Source organism: Malurus melanocephalus, unplaced genomic scaffold (assembly GCF_030028575.1).
Source record: "Malurus melanocephalus ecotype Western Australia unplaced genomic scaffold, MMel_1.1 scaffold_212, whole genome shotgun sequence".
NCBI lineage: Eukaryota > Metazoa > Chordata > Aves > Passeriformes > Maluridae > Malurus > Malurus melanocephalus.
The window spans coordinates 1,037,044-1,060,439 of NW_026623444.1; the positions used below are offsets into that span (position 1 = coordinate 1,037,044).

General features: G+C 47.0%; 1 protein-coding gene across 1 annotated transcript; it reads right to left on the bottom strand.

Annotated features, from left to right (window-relative positions):
* Positions 1 to 737: 737 nt before the first annotated feature.
* RIPK4 (receptor interacting serine/threonine kinase 4) lies at positions 738 to 23,179 on the bottom strand. Its single transcript, XM_057373978.1, has 8 exons — positions 22,909 to 23,179; positions 15,521 to 15,812; positions 7,436 to 7,584; positions 6,614 to 6,663; positions 5,480 to 5,638; positions 4,510 to 4,616; positions 3,752 to 4,004; positions 738 to 2,858 (listed from the first exon to the last, which is right to left on the bottom strand). The coding sequence occupies exons 1-8, from the start codon at positions 23,088 to 23,090 to the stop codon at positions 1,681 to 1,683; spliced, it is 2,370 nt and encodes a 789-aa protein (XP_057229961.1). The 5' UTR covers positions 23,091 to 23,179; the 3' UTR covers positions 738 to 1,680.
* Between the last annotated feature and the right edge of the window lie 217 nt (positions 23,180 to 23,396).

The following is a 23,396-nucleotide window of genomic DNA, read 5'->3' on the forward strand; positions in this document are numbered from 1 at the left end:
CAAGTACTGGAATTTAGATATCTTCAATCTCACTGTTCAGGAGCCTGAGAAATAGAAGGGAATGGTGTGTGCTTTAAGCYTGAGAGACCAAGTGGTCTGTGGTTGGGTTTGCGGTATTGAGACACTGAATGAAACAAGGCAACCTTATTGGTCTCCAAAGTGGAAAGAAGCAGTAGGAAAATCAGTTTTGTTTGTTGGATGAGAAGTTTGACTGCCAGCACTTTTAGGAGCTTGCTGGGGCTGCCATGCTCTGCTCAGAGAGATATTGCTGTGTAACCTCCAGGCAGAGGCAYGAGCGTGGCTTTTCCATGTACTTTTTAACACCATTTCATTCTCCATGAACAGCTACAGCAYGAGAGGAACCCATCCCAGTTGTGTGAACCACACCAGTATATTACACACATAAAGGCTGGGCTGTGTGAGGCTTTATTCTACAATTTTATTCTGTAAATAACACCTCCCATTCCTTCAAGCTCCTTTGTTGCTGTAAAGCTGTAGGGAATGTAAAAGTGAGGGCAGCTTTGTGTGTCAAGTTTGGGCTTCAGGATCACTTGAGGCCAGGTTGGATGGAGCTCTGAGGGACCTGATGTAGTGGAAGGTCCCCAGGTCAGGGGATCTTTAAGGTCCCTCCTAACCCAGGCCATTCTATGACCACTAAAACCATGATAGTTTTGTGCTGCTRTTGGTCAGTGGGGTTTCAGTTGCTTTAAAGACTCCAAAACACAGACAGTTGTGGAACACAGTCTTTTATTAATAACARGCCACATTTGTACTTCGAAAAGAGTGACATTAAAAGGTGTATTAAAACATACCCACTCTAAGCAATCTATTTTCTTCAGTAGAAAAAAAAAGCATACAACAGGTAGAAATCCTATATACACAGTATATCACTTCTAGTCATCAGCCCCTCCAAACCGCATTTTGCAAATTGGTGTTAGAACAGACCCTCCAGTTCCAGTCCAGGATGAATTCCRGCTTTTGACTTGTTCATTTAAGACAAACCACTAAGCACCCAGTCCACTTTACTGATCTCAGGATACATACAAGGTAGTACTGTACATGAAGACAGCARTGTTAAGCTTTTACTTCTGCTGATTATTTTTGGAATTCTGCCTTGCTGTTAAGTCTGCCTCATAAACTTTGAGTACATGGAAATCTGTAATCAATGTCTCCATTAAAAAATCGTAGCAGAAACCTGATTACAGTACTTTAAATAGCCCTTTCCTCAACTCCTGCATAAATTTCAAGCAGATTGGTGTTGTGCTTATTCTAAACCAGAGGCTTTCAGCCCGAAAYACCGATCGTTGCAATGAACCACGAAATCTATGCCATCTTCTTGTATTTTTTTTTCTTTTTGTTTTGAGGGAAATACAAAAAAAGCATATTGTTAGTTCTTAAATTAGTTTGGCACATTAAAAAAAAAAAAAGCAGGGGGAATGCACAAATCACATCCTTCTCTCGCAACATCCTCGGGAGGGGAATGTCCAGATAGGCACAGAATGAATGGCACAGAGCACGGCATGGCAGACTCCAGCTCTTGTCCCTGCACCTCAGTGACACTCAAACACCTCAGTCCAGCATCAGCTGCTGCTGGTGAGCGCATCCCTGTGCCCGGAGAAGGCCCTGGAGAGCCAGCAGCCTCCTCACACCAGGTAAAAGGCACCACACGGCACCTTGTGCTTAAGTGTCACTCAGCAGCACAGTGAGCGAGCTCCTCCTGCCCTGCTGAGCAGGCCGGAGCGGGGGCTGGCACTTGGCTCTCGGCATGTCAGTGCGAGCCCCGTGCTTCAGGAGAACCTCCACGGTTTTGGCGTGCCCCCCTCGCGCGGCCAGGTGAAGGGCCGTGAACCCCTCRCTGTCAGAAATATCGATATTTTCTGCGCTGACAAGTTCCTCCACCACTTCAGAGTGCCCGTTTTCCGCAGCGAGGTGCAGCGCTGTCCTGTTTAAAGGGCCTCTGGCCAGAACGCTGGCCCTTTCATCCATCAGCAGCTTGGTGGTGGCCAAGTGGCCGCTGCGAGATGCCAGGTGCAGGGCTGTGTACCCTTCTGCCGTGGCGGCCTCCATGTCCGCCCCGTGCTTGAGGAGCAGCCTGGARGTGCTGGTGTGGCCGGTTTCGGCGGCTATGTGGAGAGCAGTCTGCAGGAGCCCGTTGCGGACRTTGACATCCGACTCCAGGTCGATAAGGAGCCGGGCCACGCGGTAGTGACCGCGCTGGGCGGCCAGGTGGAGCGAGGTCCGGCCGTCCGCCGTCTGCACGTTGACGTCGGCGCCGCGCTGCTTGGCCAGCAGCTTCACGATGGGCAGGTGGCCTTGCCAGGCGGCGTAGTGCAGGGGCACCCAGTCGTCCTTGCCCTTGGCGTTGACRTTGACGCCTCTCCTCAGCAGGATGCGCACGATGTTCTCCTGGCCGTACTGGCAGGCTATGTGGATGGGCGCCCTGCCCTCAAAATCCACCTCGTTCAATGACGCGTTCTTGTCGAGCAGCATCTTGGTGCTGAAATCATCCCCGTTTTGGGCAGCAAAGTGAAGAGCGGTCCACTGGTCCTCATCTTTGGCGTTGACGTTGATTTTCCTGGCCATGATCAGCTCCACGATGCTTTTAAATTTTTTCTCGATGGCTACGTGGAGAGGGGTGGATCCTTTCTTGTTGGTGAGGTTGGGGTTGGCGTTGTACAGCAGGAGCCACTTCACGCACTCTTCCTGGCCCGCTTCAACAGCCAAGTGCAAAAGACTGGAGTTCCCATCCAAAACAATATCGACATCTTGSGGCTGCAGGATCTTCATCAGCTTGCCAGTGTCTCCAGACAAAATCGCCTCCGTCAGCTTCCTCTTCTGTATGTCTGTAGTACCGATGTCTAAATGGACAGAAAGAAGGAGGTTTTTACCATGAGGATGGTGAAACACTGGAACAGGTTGCCAGGGAGGTGGTAGATCTCTGTCCCTGGAAACATTCAGCTTGATCTAGTTGAAGATGTCCCTGCTCATCTGAGGTCTGCTCCAACCCAAACTGTTCTATGATTTTATGGAAAAGTCAGCATCCCAATTCTGATACTCATCAAACCTTACCTTGCCCTGGCTTCAGCAGTGACCTGCCAGCAGAGCAATCCACCCTCCCACCCCRCAGGAGTCCCAGAACATTTTCAGGTCAGATTTGGACCCCCACTAACTCTGTTTCTGGCGACATGAAGACAGAAGGATATTTTGGTTGATCTCCCTGCACTAACCTAACTGGAAAACAGTCTGGGGTTTGCAGCACTGGACTGAAAAGTGAGGGGGCCTTTATGACAAGGGTCCCAGGGGCTGTTGAGAAGGAGGCTTGAGTCCTCTCAAAAGCTAAGGTGCTCAGGTTTAGGCTTAGTAGAACTGAAAAAGCCACAAACTCAGCTGACCTGACTGGGCAGTGGCTTTAATCCCAGTCAAGCRGGACGCTGGACTCAGAGTGACCTCCCTTCCAACCACCCTCTACATGACTGATTCTGTAATTGCCTTAATGGGAGTTTACTCCTTTACAAAAGTAAATGAGATTTATTATTTCTCATTARATCACGTTTGGGAACCATATAGGTTTTTTTTTAATTATTATTATTTTTATTTTTTCCTTTTAAATAACTACCTCTAGTAAACAAATTTGTAGTGCTGACAGCAAGAGAAGGCAAGGCTAACAGTAATTTCCAGAACGTTGTTCTGCTCTCCAACCCRCTGACTCCCAAGCCATCCAAACAACTACAAAGGAAAACTTGACCATTACCTGAACTCTCCCTTTCAAAGGAAAGGGAAAGGGAGCCTCTGGATGAAAAAGCTGAATCTACAGATGAAACTCCTGAAAGCCGCTTGTCRCTGGAGGCAAGTTTGGACTCGGAAGAGCTGCGGCTGAGATCCTCAGGGCCTTCCATAGTCTGTGAAATCCCTGAATCCAGCTGGGACAACAACTCTGAGAGACTGTAATCCTTAACTGATGGGAGAGCAGGCTCCTGTTTCTTCTGGGACAGTGCACAGATCCCCTTCAAGAGAAGAATACAAGCATTTTAGAAAGGTCAGCAAAGAAAATTGAGTGAGCCTCTACAGAAGAAACACAAATTTGATAGTTTGCAGGTAGCCTTTAAACACTCTTTGTATTTCATGAAACCTGTGAATAAGGTCACTGAAATTTTTCAGAAGCAGCTTCTATCAGCACTCACAGAGCCACTGAAGCCTCATGGCTCTTCTGTCTACAGTGGTTTTTAAGATGGGTCACACCCACACAGTTCCAGCCTTTATCTCCTAACTGTCCTGCTCTCTCTCCACAGAAAAAGGTGCACTTGGTGCTGCCCTGAGGTTTTCCTGTGCTGGTCCATGCAGGTGCTGTCATTTGTGCATTCCAGTCCTTCACCGAGACCCACTTCTGTCAGGCAAGGTGGTGCTCAAAAGCAGCGAAGAGAAGGTTGCTTGGGAGCTTCCAGGTCACAGAGGAGTCTGTTCCCCCCCAAAAACCCAGCAAGCTTGAACAAGAAGTGAAAGAGAAAATACCTCAGRCTGCTGCTCTGGGGAATTCTTGGAGTCCAGGTCCTGAGTTATCATCTCCTTTGTTTCATCTTCCGGTTTTTCACAAAGGGCCTCTGTTTCCGAAGTGATTTCTTTGAAGAGAGCAAGAGAGGGKTTTAGGGGTTTTCTTTCTGAGATGCCCTGCTGCTTTCCTCTATCAACAGAACTTAGCAGCTGTGAGATGCTGTGGGGGAAAGATTCCCACCCTGACCATTCCACCTAGCACCTCATCAGTGGGCACAAGTGTGCACAGGGCTGCCCAAAGAGTTCATTTTCAGCCAGACCAGACTGGTGTTACACAGGGGCCACACCACAGGACCATGAAATGGCAACCACTGCACTGCTGGCAGACTCAGACATATTAAAAAAAAAAAAAAAAAGATGGGTCATTCCTTGGGTTAATCCTCATGCCTTGTTTGAGCAAGGAGAGAGGAAAGAGGCGAATCTCTGCCATTAATGCTGAATGAAGCTACTTGGTGACAGTGCTTCCTACATCCCTCTGCAYGCTGGAATTCATAACAGGAGCTTTGGACAAGTTCAAGCCTTTTACTGGCAGAGAAATGATGGTACAACTTGTTTTATTACACGAAACAATTCAGTTTCTCAACATATAACAGCAAAAATTTCAAGAACCAGAGCTTTCAAYGCTTTGGTGCTCTGCAAACCATCTCCAGCTGTGACACCATCAGAAATAAACATAATTTCTGACTGGTTGGGTACAAGGCTTATTCSTGGCGTGTTTACATAACACCGTGTCATGGTCAGACATGTCCTCAGATAATCCCTTCCTCCACAAATGAGTAAGTGGCCTGTATCATTGTCTCCACCACACAATGAGCTCTATTTATCCTGTCACAGAGCTCCTCAGCGCTCACCCCAGGGATCAGCAGAGTCCTGAGCAATAACGTGACTCACAGGAGAATAAATGGGCAGCCAAGTTACGAGGAAATCTTACCTTGAAATGTTGGCCGCTCACCAGGATCATCTTGCCAACATTTTTGCATCAGTTTGATCAAGTTATTACATGAATGAGGTCTGGATTTGGAAACAGCAGGCAGCTCTGGGCGGTGCCCTTTAACTACTTTTACCATAATGTGTAAAATGTTGTTTTCCTCTGTAAAGCAAAAGCACACAAATTTAGACGTCCTACCAAAGGAAATAATTTCTTTTTTTCTAAGAACATTAAGAGTGCATTAGGCTGAAATTTTGTTTTTTCCTAGATTTCTTATCAGTACGGGAAAAATTGTTGGTTTTCTTCTCCAATAATATATTTTTCAGTACAGTAACACCTGCTTCTCTGTATCACTTAAAAACAATTTTCAGCGAGTGACTGTGTTCTTTTTCCAACCATTAAASAACCAAAAGAAAAAAAACAAAACCTCAAACAGTTCTTTGCTGYCTCTCTTTGGATTTCCATATCTGCTGTAAGAAATCAGAATCTTCGGTTTTATTTAGGCCAGGTACCCGAACTATTGGAAAAGGTGGAGGAAGATCACAAATCAAGAAGTTCCATAATGTAAAACTGTAAATCAGCCACTGGGCTAAATGGAGAAAAATTAATGGTAGACTGGTACTTGTTGGGACATGTCTGCTACACACAGGGCAGTCACAGACACAGGAAAGTCATAAAGAATAAATAGCATTTACTGCRGGGTGGAACGGGGCTTATTCTCACAGACAGCTTTTCTCTTCTTGTTTTAAAGGAACAAATCTGCACCCACCATCTACAAATAAACTGCAGAACCTCCCTGCAGAGAAGCTGCTTCTGAACAACAGCAGAGCTGCCTGCCAAGTTGGTTTTGCCAGCACATCAGAAATCTGTGCAGGCCACACACTGATCTGGAGAAAACTCCAGCAGGAGCAAAAAGGTGCAGACAAGATCTCCTGCAGCAATACTGGTTCCATTTTCACAATATCAAACACGGTAGAACTTCAGTTTGTGATCAAAATCTGAGAACTTACAGGTGTTTACCACACAAGGCTGGCAGAATTTGGAGGCCATGCACAAAATTTGAAGCTGGTGGGGCAGGAAGTGTGCTTATCAATGTGAAAGAGGAAAAAAAAAAATCCCAGATAACACACAACTTACCTGCAAAAGGCTTTTTCTGTGTAAGGACTCCCCAAACCACGATGGAAAAGCTACAAAAAAAAAAAAAAAGAGTAAAATAATTACTTCTAGAATTATTTTTAACAAAACAAAAAAACTCACAGAAATATAATTTATTTTCTTAAATTCCTAAGTATTTTCTTCCACTTTTGCATCTAAGTCAGCTGATGAGCACACACACAGAGCAAGATGCAGCCAAGAACCACGATTTCAAAGTCTGGCTTTGGCAGGGAGGAACCTGAGGCAGCAAACRCAGGCTCTTGCTGGAGGCTGCCAAGTTCTTGGTAGCATTTACCAACTGCTCCACATCAACACTGACAAAATCAGAGAAAGTATCACAGTGGATATAATTTAATGCTTCTACCCTGCAAGATGACATTAGAGAAATCCATTTAATTTAGAACAAGAGATATCTTTTTAATCTACAGCTGTGATTTCCTTTTCCTAATAGGCTCGCCATGAAAGAAGAGCCAAAGACCCAGTGATGAAATCCACTGAAGATAACTCAGAATTTTGTCACAGACTCAAAAAGTAGGTCAGGATGTACCTTTAGATGGGAAATTAGAGGTGGGCAGAGTGCCTCCCATTGCCAGTTGCTAACAAATAATTTCAAGACCAGGACCACCTGTAGTTTTTTAAAAGGCCCCTATCCTACAAAGACTTTGAAAAACCCAGAGCAAAGGTGACCTATTGCAAGACAGGGCTCAAACTGGATTTAGGAGTTTCATGCTTAAAAAAAGCAAAAAAACCCTCATTTTATGGTGTTATTAAAAGTACATTGAGGTGTTTTCGTAGTTCACTGACCTGTACACGTCATGTTTGGTGTCAAAGCACCTGTTTTTCTCCTTGATGCGCTCTGGAGGAAGGTAGGCAATCGTGCCACACAAGCCATCCATGCTGATGTCATGGGAATGGGACAAACCATTGCACTTCGCCAGCCCAAAGTCAGAAATCTAAAAAAAAGAGAAGAGGGAGGAAGAGGGTGAGAAAAGCGTACGGTACCATTAGAGTTTCAAGGTGTTCACAAACATTTTTCTTCAAAGAACAGCAGATGCAACAGGATGACCCAACAAGTGCAGTGAAATGCTGTTCAAAACCATTAAGCCAAATGCTACGGTAGGTTTTTCTTTATGGTTGAGCTAAAAGAAAAAGAGTAAATGAAAAATAAAAAAAAAAAGGCAAGCAGTTTTTGCAAGCAGCAGCATGTCAGCCCATTACATAGCAAACACAACAAACAGTCAAGACAATTTATTGTAATTTAAACCACTCGAATTTAGTGACTGCAAACTACTTTAGTGTAATTATGGGCCCTGCCACCCCCTTTCCCTATGTAACCTCACGTTGTGTGTTTAAATGTCCTGGGCTCTCCAACGAGCTCTTGATCAGAATCACTCCTTCAGAAATCACTGACCAGCAAGGGCYAAGCCCAACAGCAGAGCCACCAAACGTTACAAAAACCCAAATTTAAACACACAACCCGAGCAAAAAGGCACACAGGGAACTCTTTGTGGCAGCTAGGAGATACGGCAAGTCTGTGCAGTGACGCAGCGAGCACAGCTGAAATGAGCACAACAAGTGACAGCAAGTTTATGGAAAGGACACACCTCCACTTTAATTTGGAGTGTCARGCAAATATGCATTCATTTGCTCTCAAAGGCATACCAATCATCGAGCAAACAGATAGGACAGGAATTTCCTTTGTCTTGCTTATTTCCCACTGGACAAAAATGCCTATTATGCCAAGTGGAAATTTCAAGAAAAGTCTTTTTGGACTGCTCAGCCCAGTGATTTTTGTCTGCATGGTAGATAAGATTCCCCTTCCCCCCAACTTATATATTCTTTTTATCTAATAAATAGTCAGCTTTTTCAATGACTCATTCCCCTTTTGATCTTCACAGCTTCTCCTTTGAGAAAGTTTTCCCTCAAAACAACAAGCATAATTAAAAAAAGCTTTTTTTTTTTTTTTTTTTTTTCCTTTTTTAATAGACTCCGACTTTACACTTAGAGAAGTTTCTCTCTAAAGATACCACAAAACCAGTTGGAACATGTGTCCATTACTGGAAAGGGAGAAAACTGCTGCCAGCTTCAGCCTCCTGGAGAACAGGCAGGTTACACAGCCACGCAAGGAATCTCCCTTCGCCATAAAACAAACAAAACAACCCACACAGCTTCAGCAAGAACTTGTCCCATGGACAAAGAGCTCAGCAGAGGCATTCTGAGGAGCTGGAGAAATCCTGAACAGTAGAACATGGGTATATCCAACCTGTTGTGCATCTGTATCTTTAATCTGGAAGGTAATGTGGGAATGGCTTGAGAACAAAATAAAAAACCACATACACCCCCCCAAAAAAAAAAGAAAAAAAAAAGGAAAAAAGAAAAATTAAAATGGGGGGAAAGGGAAAAAGCAAAGTAATCTGGAGGGATACACTCTCAGAGAGGGATTGCTGGACTCCTCAGCAAAACAAACCCAGGAGCCCAGGAAAGCACCAAGTGGCCAAGAAACCCACATTCACAAGCCAGGTCACCCTGGGAAGAGCCAAATCGACCACCCCAGGATTGCTGGATCAGTCTGGGGCGCTTGGGACTCCACAGGAGAACAAAAGCCCAGCCCCAGCACCACTGCAGCCTGTGGTGTTGGGTTAATAAATGAACCGAGCGCTGCAAGTCCCAACGGATCCGTGCCGAAGCGCTGCTCTCCTTTGATTATCGTGAAGCAGAGGCTTGCACACACCTCAAGAAATCCAGGCCTAATTAAAGCCACACACCTCCCTCTTTGTCTAAACAATGCCGTGCTTCCTAGTGAAGAAATAAAGATGAAATGCAGGGTGACACTCCCGTGTTTGGAGTGTGAATGTAAGGCTGGGGGCTAAGGCAGAGCTGAGAGCTCCAGAGAGGAAAAAGTCACCCTACAAACCAAGAAAGAGCTGGAAGAACACGGAATAACCCTCCCTGGGCTACCAAGAACTTCAGCTTGCAGACCTGCCCCTACCTTCTGAAAGGAATGAGAGAGAGATGTCTTTACAAACAAATGATGGGGTCTGCTGTTGGATATTAGGATAAAGTTCTTTACAAGAAGAGTGATAAAGCATTGGAATGGGCTGCYCAGGGAGGTGGTGGAGTCACCATCCCTGGATATGTTTAAAAAGAGATTGGATRTGGCACTTGGTGCCATGGTTTGGTTGAGGKGCATGGGTTGGACTCAAAGATCTTGAAGGTCTCTTCCTGGTGATTCTGTGATAAGGTCAGATACTGATGGGTGAAAGGAGGAATGGGAGGAACCATAAATTCCATGGGAATTCCACCAATTGGCACAGAGTCTTCCTCACCCAAGGCACTGCTAAATCCCTGGACTCAGAGAAAAATAACAGAGACACAAAGAGGAGGGGATGCACATCAGAAGGGGGTCTATTCTATTAGAATTATCAGGTGATTCGGGGAGTCTGTACTCTCAAGTACCTCAGCCAATGGGGAAAGAGAGAGGGAAATGTTGCTGGGAAATTGGGATAAAAAGGAGTCTGCATCCTCTAACAATTTGAGAGACCCCTGGAAATGTCCCATCGCCTCTCCCTTTATTTGAATAAAGTTACAGGACTCCTCTGTCTTCTTTTTGGACATAAACCTCTGCTGTTTGTGGATTAATTTTGCTAATACTACTATGAAAGATCAGGTGCTACACCAATTAATAGGAAATTCACCTGTAGAGCAGGGCTTCGATCGTACCAAAATGTGCAGAAGCAAGCAGTGGGAATTGAGGGATTGCTCTCTTGCGGGCTGTAACAAAACAGTGAGATTCTGCAGACAGCTTTTTGTGGCTCATACCAGTTCCTCTAGGGTAAATTTTCCACACTGCATGTATTTACTCATGCATGTTCTTTAAACATCAGTGGGAACTGCGCAGTGGGTGGAAGATAGATTTAACTTGCCTGTTTTGCCTTTAAATTGCGTGCCAGGCACCTCRTTCTGCAACACCCGTGTGCTGGGAAGGTGCTGGAAGCAGACACCCTTCCCCTCTCATTCCTCCAGCTCCTTGCTGGTCCCTGGAGCCCGGGGAATCCACAATCTCACTCCCCACATCACCACCCCAGGTGGGTCCCGCCAGTGCTATCAGCAGAGGAGACACGGAGGCGACAGAGCYCTGCATGCAAAACCCGCGGCGGGGAGGTGGGGACGGCAGAAAAAAAGCCTTGGCCAAGGCCCACGCAGACAGTGGGATGGTTTGGGATGGTTTGGAATGGTTCATGTTCAGGCAGCTCCGCTCGTTAAAGGGCGGCATGAGAACAAACACGTGAGCAAGGGACGGGAGCTGCACGTGTTTCCCTGCCCACTTCCAGCAAASCTGGCTTTACTCAAGGATTCCAAGATCTCAAGATTTCTGTTTATTTATTTTTTYAATTTTTTTCRGTTTTTTTGTTTCTAACTCAAGCATATCGTGCGCACAATCCTTTCCCTACTTCTGCCTTTCGTGGATTTTTCATTCTAGTTCATACAAAAACACTCACAAAGTTTTAGAAAGAAATTTTCTGTCTTTTTGTTTTTAACTAGAACAYATGCTCACAAAACTACAACAGTTACTACAGTAAGCTATTCCCATGCACTACAAGGATCTAGTTCCCAGGAACAAAATGAGTACTTGGAAATTTATTTTTTTTTTTTTTCACTGATGCTTCCTGAACTGTGCACTCAGGTCCTAATCCTTTTATGGCAATTTTTCTGCAAGCAAAACTCAAGAACCCACTGCAATGGACTCAGGGACAGAGTTCACCAAAAGATTTTCTGCATCAAATCCACTGGATTAATTTTTAATCGCCGCTGGAACWTCCAGTATTTGCCTCTGTCCAAAGTCTCTGCACCTGGATATTGAGAATGCCCCCACATTTTTCTGTGGGGTATTCGGGTGTCTGGTGGTGGGGGAGTTTTCCCTTATTTTTTTTCTGGGATGTAGGGGGAAAAGTCTGTTGCATTTTTGTTCTTTAAGAAATGCCCAAAAATTCTAAGAAATTTGCACGTATCTCAGATTTGGACATACTAAAAATTATGACTAAAATTAATTCCAAATACCAACACAACCTGCACTTCAAACTTACATTTTTACTTCACTGTTTATGAATGCACTTCAGTTAACTATTAGAAGAAATCTTTCTGAAACAGAACTGTGTTTCCATCCTTTTCCAACCTGCCCTGAAAGTTTTAACTCCTCCAAACCTGTTTCAGGTGGGACATCATAGGTAATGCTCTTTTCAGAAGCAGAACAAACCAAAGCCAAACATCCATTTAAATCCATCATGAATCTGGATTGCTGTGACAGGGATGGCTCTGTTCCCTCCCCTGCACCACCACARTAAGATCAATCAGAGAATTGATCAAGGTGCAAACCAGCTTTGTTGGTTGGRATTAAAGAGCTGTGCAACAACAGCCCTGCATGGAAATCTTGATCAGGAAGGGAAACAGGCAGAAGGGACACACAAAACAAAGGCTCTCCTCATCTTTAATAACAGCAGAACAATTACAGCTGATAAAAAAGTGGCTGTGCTACCTCCATTGGGCAGTCTAATAATAAAAAGAGACAACTGCTCTTTACCAGCCTGGCCTCTGGGTATTGCTTGGRCCTGCAGTTCACAACCCACATGAAGGAGCTTTCTGATCATGAAATTTGTCATCTGATTAGGCTGCTTCTACCTCCATGCTCAGAAATTTTGCAGCTGAAACAAATAAATGTGAAGACCACCGAGGGAACCTATCCATCATGATCATCAGCACAGTACAGCACGGCAGCAAACGTCACACTGGTTTGAACTAGAGAGCTGGGGAGGGGAGAAAAGCAACTACAGAGAGCCTAAATAAGTGCACAGCTGAGAGAACCTCATTCTGCTTCAAGTTTTTTAAAAACAAACTCTGGGAGATGAAAAATAACTGGTCAGGCTTGTCTCTGTGTGTGTGCATGAAAACACATGCATATACATATGTGTGTGTATGTGTACAAATATATATATGACAAGAGAAGGAAAAAAAAACAACACAACAAGCTCAGGCTGGACAGTGAAACATTAAAAATAATGTTTCTGCCCAAAAGTATTAAGTTGCAGGTTGGCTGAAACACGTGAACAAAAAATAACAYTCTTGACCGTGAGATATTGGAAGATAGGAAACCTGTGAAGCAGCAACAGAGATCGTGAGGGCATGGGATCTGGCAACAAGCTAGGCATGAGATTTCTGCACGTGGTGGGGTGTTTATTCTCCTACCAAGGGCTCTGGAGAGAGATCACATCAGAGCAGGGAAGGAGCAAACCCACGAGGGCAGCRCTGGAATGCGGCATTGCTTCCCCTGTGCCAGCGATTGCCACATCACAGCAGCTCAGGGGACACCTCCAGATCGTGTGGGGAGGGCAGCAGAGCTGAGGAATGAGCTCAAAAGATGTGGCCCAGTTGAGAAAAAAATATGGATGTCAGACAGCATGTAAATATTGGAAGAGTGAATAGAAGGAGAAAGGGGCAAGGGAGGATCTTGTTGGTGCAAAGAAAGTGAAAGGTTGACATAAATGAAAAAAAAAAAAAAATTAGAGGCTGATCCCTGCCTGGAAATGGAATAATTCCACCAAGGAAAGCAGTCTGAGGCAAACCAGATGGAGCAGGGCATGGCAGGGAAGGGAGCTCCCACCACCAGCTCACAGGGAAGGATGGATGCACCCACCTTCCAAAAACAGCARAGCTTTACCCTGCGCTGTATGTATCATACACAAACATTTAAAATCACCAGGGAATCCCCCACCGTGCCTCTGATCAAACTAATATCTGCCTATCTATATCCCTGCTAAGTGCTCAGGCTAATTCCATCCTCCTAATCACCCTCCCACGAACAAACCTTATGTAACCACGGGCTTTACGATGCGGAGGCGCCCACTTGATGATCGGTTCTGTGCCTGAGTCAGCCCAGGCAGCCCCAGCCCCGCTCAGGGCTCTGCAGGGAGCWCTGTGCTCGTAAAGGGAGCAGGGTGTGTTTGCATCCAGCTGGAGGATGGCACAGCAGCATCTCTAATTCTCTCCACTAGAACACTGGCTGCTTCCTGGCTCAAGGGCAAACAGTTTACAAAAGTCCTCCCTAGCTCCAAACCCTTCTCTTGCAGTCTGCAACCTCTCTTCACTCACMTTAGGACTCTATCAGGGACAGGTCACCTACTAAATTAATGCTGGCATTTAAAAACACTTCAATCAGCAGCTCCATTAGCCTTCCAGCTAGAAAATGTGTATTAAATCGAGCTGCAGGGCCTGAAATTTGAATATGAGTTTYACATCACATGAAAAGAAGGTTTGGGGCCACAGTTTTAAAGTGAAGGCGCCTSACAGAATATGTTCATCTCTTATTTTGCATGGAGGTTCCTATGCTTTGCTTCTTGGAGTGGTTTCCAAGTTGCCTGTAGACTCCAGCTGGCTGGAAAAGGTTTGGATCACACCACTGCTCTCTGAACTCCACAGAGAAGGTCTGAAGACCTCCATGTGTTCCATCCAGAAGCCACAGTTCAGGGATRTGAGCAGTGACCTCACCAGAAGCTTTTTTTACTTTTGTACACTCTGCACTTTGCCCCCTTGGGTTACATCACCGCCCAGATGTAGGCTGAGCAGCAGGCAGAACATCAGGCACTTCGACCTCCTGAAACAGTGAGAAAAACACAGCCTTCCTGTCTTGGCTCACRGATGAGTCAAGAATTAGGAATTTAAGAAGTTATGCAAGCAAGCATGAACTTCAAAGTAAATAAATACTTAGCAAAGGCCTCTCAGCACCAATGTGTGAGAACAGACTTTCAACAGCTCAAATGCTGATGTTCTGGTCATGGTAGCATGACCACCTGTAAATTCCTCCTGCTTTGGAAAGAAAATCCTTCTAAGAAATAAATCCCTAAGAGGCCCAGTTAAAAAATGCTGAGGCTGTCACAGGTGTGATTTCATTAGTGGCACACACCTCCTATGGCTCCAGCCCTCTCATGGCATCAGGAAAGCTGACTTTATTTAATGAAAACTTCATTTTTAGAATGCAGGCAAGAACAAAGGAGCTTCATCAGTGAGGGGGCCAAGAAAACAGGGAGCAGATGGATTATGGCACAGCTAAAACAAAAAAATTGAACACTAAAAAAAAATTGAGCACAAAAAAACAGGGAAAAACCTGTATTTCAATCTCTTTCCTCTCTAAAAAGAAAGTTGAGAAAGCAAGCACARCCTCCTCAGTCCAGCTGTTAAAACAGAACCTTCAGCAGAGAAGGCCAACAAGTTTGCCAGCTTACTCTGGAAATGGATAACGAAAAGTATTTCATGCTGCTACAGCCACAAAAAAAAATTCCTTTAGGTGACCTGTGGCACGCATGAGCAGTCAGGACWGAGACACTTCCTCACTGTACATGCTCTGAGCAAAAATGAAAATGAGTTGCCTCTGGGAAGGTTTCTCCAGGCTCCCTCTGTGAATGAGATCTGGGTRTTCAGTGGTGCAGACAAAGCCAAAATGACCTGGAACAAAGCAACCACGGGAGCTGTGGAAATGGCAAAGATGATTTAAGAGCTCACACTGCTTTTCCCCTCCTGTTCTCCTCTGCCTCATGACCCTCCTGCAAAGAAATTTGTAGCAGGACYCATTAGGTCTCAAAGCAAGAATTCACTACATCCTTCCAAAATTTCAGGAGGGTTTCTCACAACTTCTCTAACTGGACTTTTGTTTGTGTGCCTAAATGGTGCATAAATCTCATAGGTGGATTTATTTTAGGGCTCCACTTGGGTGGATCTTGACTTGGGAGTCAGAGGGGTTGCATCGGTGGGGTATTTCTCTCATTCTAAGGAAATGCTGCAGGTTCCTCTCAGGTTTTTTCACCTGTCAGGAGCCATCCAAAAGCAGATCCCAGCACATACCTTGACGTGGTAGTGGGCATCCAGCAGGATGTTGGCAGGCTTGAGGTCCAGGTGGAGCAGAGGAGGGGACATGCAGTGCAGGAAGTTCATCCCCACGGCCGTCTCGTGGATGATGCGGAAGCGCAGCTCCCAGGGCAGCGGTTCGGATGCCAGCAGCTTTTCCAGGGACCCCGTCTCCATGTACTCCATCACCAAACCCACCGGCTCCTTGCAGATACCATAAACGGGGAGGATGTAGCGAAACTTTGCCATCTCCATCTTCCTGGCTTCTTCCAGTAGCTCCATGCGCTCCCTGGGCAGGAGAGAATGGGAGGTGAGGGATGGAGCAGCTGCACAAAATGATTCTTAAGATACCAAAAACTGAATTTGGCGATCACCCCCCCGATYGAGCYGCACTGCATCTCACCAKCCTGCACTCCAGGCACATTTCCACATTTACCAACGCTGGGTTTTATGGTTTCCACATTTGCCARCAGCAGGCAGCTCCCAGCTGCAGGAACACAGGTAAGCCCTGCGCTTTCCCAAGTGCAAAGCCCAAAATCTGCCAGCTTTGATGTTTGTGCTGTGCTGTTCAGGAAGAGGATGATACACTGAGAGCCCGGATTTACCACTGCTGTGCCTCCTTGGGCTGAAGTCGTTAACTTTTTGTGAGTCACAAGATTGTGTTAATCAGCAGAAAGCAGGGACAGCATCGCTTCAGCAGCTGAGGGTACAGAGCCAAATTTTGGGAGAGGAATCCCTGGCACTCACCAGTTGGGGGGGCAAACTGCCTGCTGTAGTCAGGATGGAATAAAATCCTCCTTGTCCTCAAGACACAGATCTGACAGCCCCAAAACTGTGCTCACTCAGCTCCAGCAGACCCAGAAAAGTCCCGGCCCATCATTCCCAGTGATGTAACAGGCCCGGTCCTGGCAGCTGTAATGAGCACCACGGGTTGTTTACAGATCATTCCAGCCTGACCCTGCAAAGGGTCAAGCGTTACTCAGCCCGAGCTGCAGCCTCCCAGGTCGAGACCCTTAATTGCTGTGTCCTTCTGCACATCACTCACAGCCTTCTGCAACAGCCCACGAGGACCCAAACTGGAAAAGGAAACGAGGATCCTCTCCCCAGGCTGGCTGTGCCCACGGAGAGGRGCCACACTCATGGGTGAAAGAACCTTCAGTCTGTACAAACAGCTTTGTTGGTGATGATGGACCGTGCCCAGAGCAGCTTTGGGCCATGGGCACCGARACCTCACTGCTGCTGTCACAGATTCACACAAGAGGGCACAGGGAGGTCACACAGGTGACATTTCCTGAGCAGACCCTCTCTTGTTACACAACAGCTCTTGCAATGCACCCAAGGATGCGCACACTGCCTGACGGGCAGCAGGACCTGAACCAATGGGACCAGGTTTGTGCCCTGTGCCACCATCAGGTGATGCCAGATACCACTGAGGGAACCTCCGGCAGAACTGACAGCTCCATCAAACTTGGTTTGGTTTGGTTTTTTTTTAAATTTTAAATCCGAGSCCGGCTAGAAGTGCTGTCCACTTCTACAAAGAGAAACGCCAAGTCCGACCCTTGCACAGCAAAGTGTCCCCTTCCCACGTGTCCCCCAGTGCCTGGATGACCTGAAACACAACTTTTGAGGGACCCTCAGTGCTCCCAYGTGGGAGGGATTTTGGGAGCTGTTGTTTGGCCCAGGGACTCTGCAGTGGGGTGCTCCCCAAGGCTGGGAACATTCCCCACCAGGATCCAGCCATGAGCAGCAAACCCATTTCAGAGGCAAGATCAGACTGAAAAATGGTTTAAAGACCATTTAAAGGCTGAGAGAGAAACAAAAAAAAAAAAAAGGAGAATCATTTCTATTAACCGTGTTGGCTCCTGCTGCTCCCTACAGCAACTTTTCTTGTGAAATAATTGCCTTTGCAGACAAGTACCCAGTTTGCTCTTTGGCACGCTGCAAGGGAGCGCCTATGAATAACACAACCAACTCCTTGCCCCCGAGCCACACGCATAGCCAGCATAATTCACCGGGCCTCGGCGGGCTGGGCGCCGGAGTCAGGGATGTAAAACACCCGTCTGAGCCCTCCCAGGCAAAGCAGGGACCCGGAGACAGAGAAAGTCTAGCGAGAACCACTAGACCCCYGGGGATGGGGTTCCGGGGCTAACAGCAGCCTCAGGGAGCATCGGCAAAAACACAGATTGGCTGCTGGAAATGCGGTGTTTTCTACAAAAGCAGAATTTTCTGTTTCAAAGAAATAATTTAAAAAAAAAAAAAGTTCTCTTTGTGCTTGCACCAGACTCAGTTAATTGAATTAACAGACTAGCAGGCGAGTGCCCTCTATCTAATTTGCCTGTTTAAATAAAGCCCCCATGCAATAATTACCACCCGTAGCACTTTCCCATACCCAGAGCATCCAAAACSCAATCAGCCGGAGGCTGTCCCAGCCGGAGAGGCTCGCCGGCTTTCAAACAGCTTTCAAAAAGGCCCCTTGTCACCTTTTCAAAACAGAAAAAGGAGAGAAGACAAAAGAAATAAAGAGAGCCAAAGCAGTCATTAGCCAAGCGCTGGAGCGCACTTGCATTAATCGTATTAAACACAAGCAGCTCGTTAAAGCGAGATCTCCCCCAGCAGGCAAAGATCAAAGGTCTCTCCCTTCCCTTTCCCCTTCCAGGATTCCACCGGCGCTCGGCACAGACCGAGGTGTTCCCGAGGTGTTCCCGAGGTGTTCCCGAGGTGCTCCATCGCCTCCATCCGCGGGTGCGAACACCGCAACAAAGGGAGCTGCAGGGATGGAGGCTCCAAATTCGCACATCAAAGGAGGCGGCGGGGGTGCGTGTTGGGCTGCTTAGTCACTCCTGGCGCTTGCTGAGGAATTATTCTATCCAAAGGGAAGGAAAAGCAAAGCTCCTGGTGGGCTTTCTCAGTCTAGAGCCGTGGGTCTGGCCTGGGTTATAGTAATTTCTTGTTTAACACCTATGCGATTGAAGAGTGGGAATTATCTTCTCTAGGCTCAGTTCCTCTCCCGCTCCAGTACTATATCCTAGCTTTGTGGTAACAATAATAAAAAAGAGGGAGGAAAAAAGGAAAGGAGGGGAAAAAAGAAGAGGAAAGAAGAAAAAGAAGGGAAAAAAGGAAAAAAAGAGGGGAAAAGGAAGGGAAAGGAAGAGGAAAAAAGAAGGAAAAAAGAAGAAAAAAGAAGGAAAAAGAAGGAAAAAAGAAGAAATGGGAAAAAGAAAAAAGAAAAAAAGGAAAAAGTAAAAAGGAAAAAGAAAAAAGGAAAATGAAAAAGAAAAAGTAAGAAAAAGGAAAGCGACAAAAAAAAAGGAAAAAGGAAACAAAAGGAAAAATGGAATAAAGAAGTACAGAAAAAGAAAAAAGAAAAAAAAAAGAAAAATAAACAAGACAAAAGTAAAAAGTAAAAAGGTGGAAGAAAAAAAATAAAAAGGGGAAAAGAAGAAAAAATAAGAAGGGGGGAAGGAAAAAGAAAAAAGGAAAAGAAAACAAAAGCTTACACCCAGGACAGCCGAGGTCATGTAAATGATGGGGTGCACACACTTTCTCCTGCAATGGCACCAGAAGATGGGGGCCCACCCATCGAGGGCTCCAGCCCGGGGCCCGATGCCAAAGAACATCTCTGTCAGAGGAATCGGCACAGATCGGCCGCTTTCAATCMACCAGAACCACTGCAGAACGGGAGAGAGAGCCCAGACTCGGCTGCATTCCTTGGATTCCCCTGCAGAGCCAAAGGAGTTGCTCTTGCCCACTGCCCCAGTCCCCAGCCCGTGTCCCACAAACCCTGCCACAAGAACAGCAGGAATTACGGCTGCATTTGCATGGCCCCGATCTTTATGCCCTAGAGATAACACTGCTGCAGAACTACAGCTTCACACGCACAGGGCAGCCCTTGCAGTTCTRTATTCCCCCAGCACCACCACATTTCCCTAATGGAGCCAGAGACACAGCAGTTAAAGTTGCTCCAGAGAAACTCAAAAAAAACCTCTGAGAACTTGTAATCTAATGGGGCCATTTGTGCGAGGCACCTCCAGAGGTTCTCCCAGCCCAGGGGAGACCCAAGCCCTGCTCTCCAGTCGGGAMTTCAAATTTCCTCTTCACAAACTGCTGCTGGTGGTGCAGATGGGGGCCCAGAAAGTTACAGCACCTCTGAATTTCCTCAGAAACTCTTCCCATCCRCATCGCAGYAGAGGTTTTAAGAGCATTCAGTGGYCTCTGCTCTGCTGGGTACATTTTTAACAACTCCCCACGCTGCTGACTCTCAGAAAGAATGTGAAAATGAGACAAGAAAAACCATTGCATGGTCAGGGCACAATATGTTGAGGGGAGGGGAAAAAAAGGAAGAAAATAGCTTCTTTCCGGGATTTAACAGATCTCAGTCCTGCTAACAGATCTCTGCAGTGCAGCTCTGGTACCAGAGCATTACAGCTTAACCCGGAGAGTCAGGCTCTTCCCTACTCTTTACAGAGTATTTTCATTCACCTTCACCTCCTAAATAAATGTAGCATCGACTTAACAGAGAGGTATTTCTAAAACCTCCTAAATTTTGAAGCGCTGCTCCATTCCCAAACCCAGGATGTGCAGAGGGAGATACATGTAGGGCTTTGCTCAGGTTTGTTTTGGGTTTTTTGGTTTTTTTTTTTTCCGATTAGAGAATTCTTTTCCGCCTCCACACCCTGCAGCCACCCCCACGGCCAACACCTCCCGTAGAGAGCCCTCTCCAGGAAATGTTACATCCTCGCAGCCTGCACGTTTCTGTTCAGCCATAAGAAATCCACACGGGATTCTCTCCCTCCGAGCTTTCTTCTCCAGACCTCACTTCCATTCTGGCAAAAAGAGAATTCACCCTCTCCACTGCACGTCCTTGGGGGGAGAGGCTCCTCCACCTTTCTGGGTCACAAACGCTTTTTTTTGGGATTTACATTGAGARCATCCCGAGTCCAATGCGGGGAGCCGATCTCAGGAGAGTGGGAGCAAATGGGGTGTGAGGAATGGAATTTGGCTGGATTGTCTGAGAGGGCTTAAAGGTAAAACACACTTCTGGCTCTACATTCGGTTTTTCTTCTGCTYGAGGCCACTTGGCTCCTCGATGTGATAATTGCCGAGGGAATTACTCCAAATCTCTCACTGTCTGCAGAAACACAGTGAGAGAGATTTCACAGGGCATTACCACCACCAAACCATTACAAACGGGGTTTTAATGTGGTACCAAACAATCACATCAGAAAAAAGCCTCTGTGCTTTTCAGCTAATGTTCCTGATACCACTGGCAATTCTTCTACCTCTTCACAGGGTTCCAAGGAACAGCTAGTCAAGTTTAATCTCCCGGATTAACAATCTAATTACACAGGCTTGTTGCAACCTGCCGGCTGAAGAGGCAGTGTTTGATTCTGTCTGTGCCCCCCACCCCACCATTTGAATAGCACAAGTTTATTAGAAAAATATTGCGTGAAAAGTTTCAGCCTGACCAACTCCTGAAATGGGTTTAGTAGAGCAGCTCAAGAATCAAGGAAGAAATTGAAAAAAAAAACCCACCCAGAAAAATCCGTTTAATTTATTTTGCAGGGGCAGCTCTTTCAAAGACCAAGGAACACTGATTTCTAATCAATGCTCCCCTCAAGCATCTGAAGSACAAATTCTGCACTAAAATAAATTAGTGGTTCGAGAACTGGTTTATCAAAATGAATCAGAAACTGCAGGAACCCTATGCCCTCAAAGTTCCCAAATTCTCAAGGCAGTTTTTGCTCACTGAGCTGCACGTTGGCATGGTCTTCCAGTATTTGCACACCTCATAGCCACGGAGGGACAGGTGGCTCTCTACTGCAATATATATATATATTAATATATATTGAGATTTGATAGCAAACATCAAAATTAAATGTTCACATTAAAATGGGTGACAGCATCCTTTGCCTCAGAGAGAAAATTAMATTTCTGAGTAAATTTCTAGATGTACAGTGCAAATTAAAAGCATTACAAATGTTCTAGCTAATTTTTAAGACATGTTTTAACCTTTACTTCAAAATTAATTTGCTGCAGTACTATTTTGATCAATAAGCATCAAACCTGAAATCTCCTCTGAGGTTTTAATAGGGATTTTTGCAGGTTAGCACAATGAAACTCTTGCAACTCTGAGGTCTTTTCCATTTTATTCACAGTTCCCCTGTTCATATACTTAACTCTCCCTCTTCAAAGAACATTTAATTTTATTTACTACACTATATAAGCCATGCCTGCTGCAAAGTCAATAAATCAGATGCTGGAAAAGATGTTCCACTACCCCAGAAATCCTGCAGAAGTTGGGCTTACAAACATTTTTAATCTCGGGCCAGCTTATCTCCCTCCTTCTGCAGAAAAGGCAACAACACGAAAGCTTTTGTGACTGAGCCAATCCACGTCTCAAAAACTGAACTGCAGAATGGGCTTGTGAGCTGGTAGAGATCCCAGAGATCAAGGTGGGAGCTGGAAAAGCTCCACGAACACGGCTTGTGCATATTCACCTCTTGCACAGAGGCTGCCCAGCTGGAAACCACTGCTGTCCCTACAACCGCAGGATGCTTCTAAAGATGCATCTGACAGCCTTCCTCTCCTAGGAAAGGAGACCTGCACTCGATATCCCSCAGTCCTGGAGGTGTTCTAGGCCGGGYTGGGTGGGGTTTGSAGCAGCCTGGGGCAGTGGAAGGTGTCCCTGCCCAGGGCAGGGGGCTGGAACGGGATTGTCTTTACGGTCCCAAACCAATCTGWGATTTGTGATCACACACAGAAGCACAGCCCATCGTCCTCACAACGAGTCACAGAGCGCTGGGGGAGCCTTATCATGGGGTACCTTATCTGGAACGCAGCACAGCCCCACTCCASAGCCCCCAGTGAGGGCTCACCCCGAGCGGACAGTCACCGGAGAAGCGCTGCCCCCGACCTGGAGCCGAACACATTCCCCRGCCCGGCTCCTTCCACAGCCGCTCCTAAAGACACCGAGCCTGCTCCCCCCAGCCCGAGCCTGCTGCCACCACACGAGTCCCAAGCGCTAAATCCACGAGCTAAAACACCGGCTTTTCCCCAGCCCCTGGATCCCAGCAGCGTTTCCACTGCTCCTGCCCTTCCCGGCCGGGGCTGCGCTCRGGGGCTGTGCAAGCCGGCACACGCACACCGTGGGCAGGGCAGGAATGCTTTCCGAACGGCTCTGAGGGCGCAGGAAAGGCTTGGGGAATATTTAATAGTCCCTGGTGTTGCTGTTGGTTGTGAGACGGGCAGGGCTGCACAYAGAGAGCCCTCATTGTCCCGCGGGTCCCCGGCTGCGCATCCGCGGGGCGATTGAGCGCTCAGGGGTCCCTCAGAGGGAAAAGCCCCTCGTCCCCCCATTCTCCCCCATTCCCCTCGTCCCTCCTTACTTCTCATCCACATGGAGGCTGGGCGAACACTTGATGGCGAGCCAGGTCTTCCAGTGGAGGTGCCGCACCTTGTACACCTGCCCGAACCCCCCCGAGCCGATCTTCTCCCAGCTGCTGAACTCGCTCTCCTCGAAGGTTTTCAGCAGCCCCATGGCCCAGGGGGAGCCGCCGTCCCTCGCCATGGCCGCTGCCGTGCCCGGACACCGCCCGGCTCCGCGGAGCGCAGCGCAGCGCTGCCGCCCGGTGCGCCCGCCCAGGTGAGTCAGGTGTGCCCGGGGGGACCGGCTGCCGTCACTTCCTGGGACGGGCCGGGGGTGGCTCCTGCAGAGGTGCCTGTGCCCTGCCCGGACAGGAGAGCGGGGCTGTTCCCGGCTTCAGCCGCCCCGGGGCAGCGCTCGGTCCGGAGCTCCCCCGGCCGGAGCGATGGGGCGGGCGGGGAGAGCTGCGCTGGGCTGTGATCAATAAACTGGGACAAATGAACTGTGAAA